This window comes from Trifolium pratense, linkage group LG7 (assembly GCF_020283565.1).
Source record: "Trifolium pratense cultivar HEN17-A07 linkage group LG7, ARS_RC_1.1, whole genome shotgun sequence".
NCBI classification, from domain to species: Eukaryota; Viridiplantae; Streptophyta; class Magnoliopsida; order Fabales; family Fabaceae; genus Trifolium; species Trifolium pratense.
In genome coordinates, this window is record NC_060065.1 from 42,115,362 (window position 1) to 42,125,464 (window position 10,103).

The following is a 10,103-nucleotide window of genomic DNA, read 5'->3' on the forward strand; positions in this document are numbered from 1 at the left end:
GATTAAAATTTGAAACATATAAAAGAAGCAGAAAAGAAAAGATGGAATCACCCTGAAGTTGAATGAATTAAGCAGATCAAGGGTAGACACGTGTTCTGTGATCATTGGTCGAAATTGTTTCTTTTACCAAAATGCCATCTTCAACTTTTTCTCATGATGCTTAGCTACAGCCCACAACTACAAATACAAAAGGTTGTCTAAAGTTTTTGAAAATAATTTTCAAATTGAAAAATATTAATTGACTTATTGAAAATGAGTTTTAAGATTCTTTTCTTTCCCACAAATTTCCTCAATTGTGGTAATTCAGTTTGAGATATTATTGAACATAAAATGTGAACATCTCTTCTAAACAAGTTTGTTCTGCACATTTGGAAGAATAGTTCATTTAATGACTGTAGAAAGTATTAGTTAAAAAAAAACACTTATAAAAGTCATTGTCATATAAAAGTTATTACACTAAATACAACGTAATGATTGTAAACGCTTTGTGGCATTAGTGATTTTCGGGTTAGCCTTGCACCCGAAACATGTCGATAACAACCTACACGAAATAACAAAAATAGTTGTCAAAATGACAATGAAAAACAATAATGTATAGCAATGAAACTAACACAAAGTGTTGATTCAGAATTACCAGATAGTAACGACCAATTATCTACTTGAGCCATCATTCAAATTTTGAGTACAAACTCAATTATTTCCTTAGAGTTCTGGATATTCATAAACAAGAAAAAGTAACAGTGATGTGAGAATGCAAATGCAAACCATAACATTTGAATCATGATTGAAGATGATCAGTTTTGTTGTATGCATTACCATTTTTCGCTACAAATTTTCTTATAGTAGTGTTAAGGTCACCATTCCAATGCCATTCATCCGGCTCTTGAAAATTTACATGTACTCTTCTGAGTCTTGGTACATTCAACACACCATTTGAGAAAGTTTCCATCATGGGACAGTCATTTACAACTAAGTATTCCAGTAGTGGAAATTTAAAGTCATGTCTTCCCTTGCAAAAACTTCGTAGCCTTGGTAAGTTCCTCAACATCAGATACTCCAACTTCATAAAAGCTAGCTCAGAAGCATCATTCTCATCATCACTTGCAACTATTTCTTCTATCTTTTCACAACCATATATTTGTAATTTTCTAAGTTTTGGTAAACTGGTAGCTGTTGATGATTTCAAAATATTTTCCAATCCAGCACAATTGGACACCTTCAACTTCTCTAAATTCTCAAATACCACTGAGGATGGAAATATATTCTTCAGTGTAGGGCATAAAAATACAAACAAATATTCCATATTTTGAAGAACCAGTTGCCCCTCAGATTTTTCGCTACATATAAACTTGAGGTTTGGTAATCCACGAAGTTCTAGTCTTCTCAACTTGATAGTTGTTTCAGAATGTCCAGTGCCAAAGCTTTCACTAAACAAAACCTCTGTGAAAGAACAACATGATACCGCAAGATTTTCAAGATTGATAAATCTTTGGAGGAAACCAGCTGGAAATTTGTCGGACAAATCATGAAAACACCGCAGGGTAAGATCTTTTACTGTGTAGATAGGCTCATCATTAAGTTGACCATTGCATAACATGGTGACATGCTTGCAATTCAGAATAAGCTTACTTGTGTTGGAGACAACCTATTAAACACAAGTAATCACACACAAGATAATAGCTATGTACAGAAAAGAATATTGCCTACAGTTTTTCAGACATAATCATGCAAACTTCATGAAAACTTGGAACAAAACTAACTTTTGTTTACTTTTTCAAGGCGAAAATAACAAGAAGCATGACACATAACTATAAAAAATGACATTTTTGGTGTGTAGAAGAAACTAAATATGCATAACGCATTCTGATTTGTAGAATGTACCTTTTCAATTGAGAGAAGGGGTATTATATCAACTGTGACATTGTCTTGGTAGTTTAGAGACGTTGGCTTGAATAGTACGAGCTTGTCACAATGAAACACCTCCACATCTCTTAAAACGGGACAATCCAAGGTATGTAATCCATGGTAGAAGCTTTGAAGTTGAGTCAAAGATATAAAACTCATAGATTTTAATTCTGGGAAAATCAGTATCGGATTTGGATTTGTGTCAGCCATTTCATCTCGTGCTACAATGCTTTCTACACCACATACTCTAATGTAAAGCTCTTGGAGATGCTGAAGCTCTTTAGCCAAAGAGAGGGGAAAAACATGATTAAGGCTTATGCAATACATAACTATCAGCATGCAAAGGTTTTGAAACTTGAAGCTTTCATTAGGATTTCCACTCCATATGTGTTTCAGCATTGGTAAATTTTCCAAAATGAGAGTTCCCAATTGCATTTCCAGCCTCGTTTGTCTACCACCTTCTACTTGTAGGCTTGGGGTTTCGAATATAACTTCTAGCGCAGGACAATCAGTTACAGTCAGTTTCTCTAGATTCTGTAATTCATCAAGCACATAAGATGGAAATACATTTGATAGTTTATTGCAGGATTGAATTTTCAACTGCTTCAGTTTGCTGAAGGAATTTGGAGCTAGTTGATTGTTCCATAATGACTTCAAGTGTTCCATGTGGGAGATTTCCAATGTCTCCAAGTTTGGAAATACAACCTACAATCGGCAACTTGCTTAGATCGCTAATAGTTAATTGCACAAGCACCAGAACTAAACAAGAAATTAAACTATAGTTAATAGTTACCGAGTTGAAGACAGTGCCTAACTTTCCATCTGAGAGAAATATCTCCTCCAGCCTTTGGCAATTACTAATCCCAAGATGCTTCAAGTTTAAAAGATCTCTAGCCACCGAGGACGAGAATGCGTATGCTATGCTAACACATTTGTCAATTGTCAAACTCGTCAAGTTTTGAATGAAAGAATGACCTGGAAGATTTTCATCCCACAATTTCCTAGATTTGATATTAGACAGCTTCAAGAGTTCAAGGTGAGGCATCTCAACCTATTAACAAAATCAAGAATAATGAAATTAAAATAGGAAATGAAATCTGTAAACACATTCAAATTCATGCAACAGCATTTGAAAAAAGAATGTGAAACATCACCTTAAAGCACTCTTTATGGCATAAAAAGACAAATACCAAGGTAGATGCATTATATCATGTTTTTACCTTTCGATCAATTAGTGCCACAGGTATGCACTGTGCATCAGCTGCCAAAGGCATGGAACAGAAACTAATAAGACTCGGCAAATGCTCAAGTTCAAGAGAACGCAACTTGGGGAACATAATCTTGTTGATTTCAATATCAACCTCAGATATTTGGAAAAATATTACTTCCGTAATCATTCTGCAATCAGAAATTTTTATTTCAAGAAGCTGAGGAAGGTCTCTGACAAGGGAATACCATAACAGATTTGTCAACTTGTGGCAACCTTTGACTTCAACAGATTTTAGTTTGGTAAAAGAATGAATTGGAATTGGGCCATGGCATATTTCTTCCAAACAAAATAGATTATGAAGCGCCAAAGTCTCTAAGTTGGGTAAAGCAGGATAAGGATGAACCAACCCCATTGAGTTGACGATGTACTGCAGTTTAGTACTGTCTTGAATGCACAGATGCTTTACTTGCGGAAAACCATTCCTATTCAGTTCATAAAGGACATCTCGTACACATTGTATGTTATTAAGGCACATGTCCTCAGCTGAATTTAATAAGAAATTAAACCCACAATCCAAAAGAATGTTTGAACACCTATTGTCAGTGAGCTTAAGATTTTTTGAAGTTTCAGAAGCATTTCCAGACCATTCCAAAGGCCATTTCCAAATATCACCTGCATATATGTTGTATCGTTCAAGCTTTGCAAAGACCTGCAAATCCCTTGGCAAAACTGAAGCATCTTGAATCATTATGTCTAAAGTAGTTAGATAAGACAAATTCCCCAGCTCATCTAGACTTGCATTGTTGCTTTGACCTTTGCTTCCTTTGGCATCCCAATTGATAAAGCAATTACCCATGTACAACTCTTCTAGGCATGTTAAGCTTGAAATAAGATTTGCAGGAATGAATCGCAGTCTAGAGCAATTTGCTAAATTCAACATTCGAAGATTAGTTAGTTGTCCTATTTCTTTAGGGAGTTCTTCAATATCAGATGCTTCAAGGATGAGAATCTCTAAACTTTTTAGTTCTGCAATTATTGATATGTCTCCTAACATACATCCAGACATATCCAATGATTGTATTTTTGTCAAGAAACAAAGAGATGGTGGAGGAGAAGGGGTAAAATTCATTCCATAAAAATCAATGACCTTTAGATCTCTCATCCTGGAGAAGAAGTCATCAGGGACTTCTAAATGGCCTTCTATATTATGAAGTAAAAGTAGCTTCAACTCTGGGCACTCTAGCTTTTCAGGAAGCTTGTGAATATATGACCAAGGCATTATAATTTGATGACATTTTTGAAGCAGATCTGTCTTTGGCCATTCTTTTATTACGGTGTACCGTTGCACGCCATAGGTTGGTTGACTCCTAGATGCAATTGGTTTAGCGACTTCTCTAACAACATCATGCAGTCTAACTACTTGAGTTTCGGAATCAAGTAACAGTGAAGAGGCCTTGAGGTCGTTTATTAATTTGTAGAATCTGGTTCTTGCATCTGTCAATGTGTTAGAGTATTTATCTAAGCCTAACCCCCAATAAAGTGAAAATAGTTTCCCAATTAAGAGGTGATCCAGTCCAAATGAACCAATAAATAAGAATAGTGACTTTAGTTCTTCACTTTCTAGGCAATCATAACTCAATTCCAAAGTAGCATAGATTTTCTCATGCAGCTCTTTTTGATCAAATCTCTTTAACTCATATAATTTGGTTTTCCAGTCATAGATATTTTTTTTTCTCAAAGCCTTTGCAACCATAACAATCATAAGCGGCAAACCAGCACAACGTCTGGCCACTTCTACAGCAATTGGTTTTATATTGAAATCTTGAACAACATCACCTGCCATTTTCTCAAACAATTTCCAACTATCCTCATTAAGTAAAACTTCAAGTCTGAATTCTTTCTGAATGTCCATGTTAGAGTTCAACACGTTAAGGCTTCTCGATGTCACCAACAACTTGCATCCTTTGTTATCCTCACCAAAAGGAATCCCCACTTCTGTCAAATCAAGATTACCCCAAATGTCATCAAGAATAATGAGAATACTCTTCTCATTGCTTATCCTTTGACGTAACTGCATTGCTCTTCCTTCTTTTGTCTGCTTATTAAATTTCATATCCAAAGCATCAGCAATTTGGCCTTGAATTTTTTCCAAATCCGGAGAATCAGTTATAGTAGCCATAGCTACAGCACTGAATAACCTATGATTCTCTGCTTGCCATGCTAACTCTTTCACAAGTGTTGTCTTCCCCACACCACCCATCCCGTACACCCCAACAATGAAGATCTTGGGATTCTTCAAGTCCATCATAATCTCATTCAACATTGATGTTCTAGATTCCAAGGCCTCATAACATCTGCCAAATGGCGTGGCTGTCACTTGAGCATGAACATCATCACATGAAGATTTGCAATCCAAAATATTTATTATTCTTTGAACAATCTCTTTAATTTGTGTATACTGTGGCCTACACGTTTAAAGAAACTCGATGAGTGATACCAAATCATCAGATAAAAAAACTAAAAGCACTGACATTAAACAAAATAACAGATACTTTTCTCTTTTAGAAAACTATATACTCCGTTGACCTTAAAATTGGTATCGACTTACTTGTGACGGATATCCCAACCAGAGATTGTTCCCACTTGTGTGAGAGCTTTCCTCCATCTTTGCACCATATCATAGTCTTGTTGGAATATTTGTTCATGTTTGACAAAGGCTTCAGCAAAAATCCCACTTTGCTTTCGCACCTCAGAAGGATCAACATCATAGAAAACAGGCAAAATATGTTTTCGAGAAACTTGAACGCATTCACATATCTTTTCCAATTCTTGCAAACACCAAGTTGAGGAAGCATAGTTCATTGAGAATATGACAACGAAAATCTGAGAGTCTTCAATTGCACGAAAGAGTTCGGGTCCAATGGATTCACCTTTTGGAAGATTAGTGTCATCCCTAAATACTAAAACGCCTTTCTCTTCAAGGGCATTAAAAAGAAAATCAGTGATATTGTTGCGAGTGTCTTCACCTCGGAAGGTGACAAACACATCATAATAATTCTTCCTCGTCTTTGGCAATGTAGCTAAAGCAGAGGAGTTGCTGCTATTAGCCATTTGATTTGAATCTAACTGGAATGGAATCTGTGAGAATTACTGTAATAAACAAGATAGTAAGAGTTGATTTATTGGCACCTTTTCACATGTTAAATATTCATAATTGAGATACCTGGATTTTATGTTTCTTTCAACAATAAGTGTGCATTTAGTATGGTGAAGTAGAAAAGTTGTCCACCATGGACATGGCTAAATTTTGCAGTTGTATTGCATCTTATTATACATCTCCCACACCATATCACATTTGATACTCCTCCTCCTTCCCTCTCCTCTTTGCTACCACCTTCAGCAACCCATTTACTCAAAGAAACACAAAACCTAAATCACGAAGAAACAAGAAATACAATCAATATTTTTTATTTTTTTTGAAGAAACAATCAATATGTTATGTTAGTTAGAGCAAAAATTGTGACACCAAGAAACATCTCAAAGCATACATTTCTATATCTGTTGACTGCCATTGGAATGAATTGCCACAAACACAGCGGCGATTCATACATTCTTGGTATCTATGAATATTTCAAATTTTAATAATAAAACATTGAGAACCGAACTCTAGATTATTGGTTTTTTCAATGGAAACCAAACCAACCTAGGGAAAATGTTTTTTTTTTTTTTTTTTGACTAAATAAAAGATATTCATTCATTCAAATTGATAAGAGTACATCGATGCAATACAAATCAAAATCGCTAAAAACAAAAAGGATGAATCTGCGAACAAACTCACAGCATCCGTGTTAATAGCATCAAACGGCATATTGCAAAAGCCTACATATTTGACTATATTGAAGTTTCCGGAACATTCATGTCGCCGGATCTGTAGCGTTGATGGTACAAAAGTCATTGATTGGATCTGCACTGGATCAACCTTAATCTTCAAACCTGAAACAAATGAACACCGCACAAAGACGGGACAACAATACTCCGCACTAAGACGGGACAACAATACTCCGCACTAAGACGGGACAACAATACTCCGCACTAAGACGGGACAACAATACTGAAAATCAAAACAAAGGATAAAATCGCAAAGATGAAAACAAAACTATAAGACTTAAACTATGTGAAAATCACTTATTTGTAATAAAAAGCAAGAAGAAAAAAATGTAAAGGGGTGATTTTAGGCCAAAAATTGACCTAAAACCACCCCTCTATGGGTGAGAGAAGAAGAAGAAAATCAAAAAGAATTTTAGGGCCGGCGGTGGTGAAAATCCTTGTGCGCTGGATCAACCTAGGGAAAATGTTATTTAGCAGGAATTTTGTTTTTCAAGAAAAAAAAAATCATATGTAATACTTACTATAAATTATACTCACTTTCTCATTTATGTAGTTTAGACCATTTTTAATTGGTCAACAAATTTTTATAGATTCTTATCTTTTTCTTGAAATCTTTCTTACTAAATAGTAGTAATTCTCATTCAATAAGTTTTGTACTTGAATATTCTAAGTTACCACTTTTAATTTTAAGTCAACTCACTCTACAAATGTTTAGAATTTTTAAGAATAAATGAATTAAATATAGACTTTGAAGCATAAAAGAAAATTAAAAATTGATAATTAATTCATCCAATAATAAAAAAAATAAAAAATCCTAAAAGAACTTTTGCAAATTCTTTAATTATTTATGAAAATAAAAAACTTTCATTTATAAAATATAAATAATCAAATGATATGTATATTTAATAATTACTTACTCTTACATTGTTAATAGGCGAAATGCACTCAAGAGTCTTTTAAGTTTCATTTTTGTAACTGTTAATTCTTTAAGTTTTTTAGATAACAAATAGATTATTTATACTTTTAACTTGTGGGAGCATTACTATAACTTTTTAGTTATCACTTGTTGCAAAAATTTGTTGCATTATTACATTTCTAGTTAATCTCCAATGTTATTTTTATTTTTTTTTATCAAAATAGTCATTATTATAGAAGTCAATGGTGCAACAAGGAAAGGGAGATTAATTAGAAATATAACGTTGCAACAAGTGAAATATGTAAAACACCCATTTATTACCTAAAAAATTTAAAGGGTCTAATTGTTACCTAAACAATTTAAAGGGTTAAATATGTTTTTAGTCCCTACATTTTGTTCTATAGTCAAGAATAGTCCCTACATTTTTTTTATGATGAAAAAAATCCTACAATTTTTCTGTTATCAAATTGGTCTCTACCGTCCTTACAAGAAAAAAGGTTTTTGGCAGCGACGTTCAAATTGTTGACAAAAACATACATATAGCAGCAACGTCGTTGTAATAAGTTTATTTTTTTTTCTCAACAATTTTATTATTGTTGGGAAAAGTGATTTATCCCAACAATAATTATTGTCGCTGGAAATATTGCAATTTTTCAGTGTAGTATAGCAATAACTAATTTAAGTCTTTGTTATAATTAGTTTTTTTTTTTTTTTTTTGCAATTTTAATATACATAATATTTTTTTATACATAAAAAAACTACCAAATTTTTATTGTTTTATACCTATTTTTATTCATAGATTCATATATAATCTTTTTTTGTTTATTTTTTTTCTATCTACCCCTTTTTCTAGGTTTTTTTTACTAAATTTCCTATAATCTTTATTTTTTTTTCATTTCCTATTTTATGCATATATTGTTAATAGAGTAAAATTACAATGAAAGATACAAAATTTGAAAAATTATTAAAATTGATAAAGACAAATTAGTAAACATAGTAGTAAAAAAATTATGTTTATTTGTATTAAAAAAAAATAGTAGTTTGTTTTCTTTTCTTTAAAACTCAACGGTACCACTCCATACCCTTCTAAAAATATAAAACAGTACCACTCCATACATATTTACATTGAGTAACGAGAATTCATTATTTTACTTCACATGTGTTTTGCAATATTTGTTAATTAATAAAATCTATTTAATAATTCCTTTCAAAAAAAAAATATCTATTTAATAATAGTTATAAATTCACCCACTTGAATCACGTATTGCAAGCTTTCTTTACCGTGGATTACTATTCATCCAAAGTTCCTCTTTCTCTTTTGTACGATCTCTCCAAAATTTAACCGCCCACTTCTCCATCATGTCACCATTATTCATCAACTTATATAATTTTCCCTTTCAAAATCACTTCTCTCACTTTGTTCCACACATAACCTCATTAAAAGTTGAGTAGAATTTCAATAAAAAAAATGCTACGGCGAGAAGACATCTAATATTAGATAGCATTCTTGAAGAATACCAACGCAATTGAAGAAAAACGTCAAGACTATGAAAGAAGATGATGAATAATGAAGAAAAAAAGAGTGGGGCAAGAGATCAAGTGATCGGTGTCTTAATAATTTTGGTGGTGTTCTTAAAAATTATTTTGTAGCTACAATTTCAGATTGCTCCAGTTTTAGTTTTCGTGTCATTTGCAGCGACTAAAAATACTTTTTCTAGACTAAAAATACTCTCAAAACGCATAAATCATTGCTAATTTCATTTTCATACTGAGAAATTGCTAATTTACTTTAAATTTAAAATAGAAAATAAAAACTAGAAACAAAATTAAGAAATTACCTCAAAATATGCTTCAGATTTAAAATACCGACTCTTCTTCTTCTTCAGCTACCTTATTCTTCGGTGTTCACTACCCAGCACGACACAACTTTCGTTTTGACTTCTTTGTGTTAACAATTCTTTGGTTTGGTGTCAGCTTTTTGAAGTTGATGCAAAATGCAAACGGGAGACTTCGATTTACAGGTTTTTTTAAAAAAAATTGGTATAGCCCACTTAAATTCAGAGTTTTTTTTTTGTATGGACATAGCCCATCGAAATTGTTACAGAAAAAAATCGAACCTAAAATCTTGAGAGGAGCCTACCCAAACAAACACCACTGGATCAATCAATGATAGTTATGTGATAA

General features: G+C 33.0%; 1 protein-coding gene across 3 annotated transcripts; it reads right to left on the reverse strand.

The window, feature by feature from the left end:
- Positions 1 to 273: 273 nt before the first annotated feature.
- On the reverse strand, positions 274 to 9,947 carry LOC123895007 (disease resistance protein RPV1-like). Of its 3 annotated transcripts, XM_045945179.1 has the most exons (9): positions 9,758 to 9,947; positions 5,724 to 6,544; positions 3,126 to 5,580; positions 2,699 to 2,956; positions 1,959 to 2,610; positions 1,882 to 1,904; positions 817 to 1,645; positions 635 to 710; positions 325 to 541 (listed from the first exon to the last, which is right to left on the reverse strand). In XM_045945179.1, exons 2-8 carry the CDS (start codon positions 6,224 to 6,226, stop codon positions 703 to 705), a joined length of 4,728 nt encoding a protein of 1,575 aa, XP_045801135.1. In that variant the 5' UTR covers positions 6,227 to 6,544; positions 9,758 to 9,947; the 3' UTR covers positions 325 to 541; positions 635 to 702. The 3 variants fall into 3 exon arrangements, with proteins under 3 accessions (XP_045801134.1, XP_045801135.1, XP_045801133.1); XM_045945178.1 differs by having other exon boundaries at positions 274 to 541; positions 1,882 to 2,610; positions 9,758 to 9,946; XM_045945177.1 differs by having other exon boundaries at positions 635 to 1,645; positions 1,882 to 2,610.
- Positions 9,948 to 10,103: the final 156 nt, after the last annotated feature.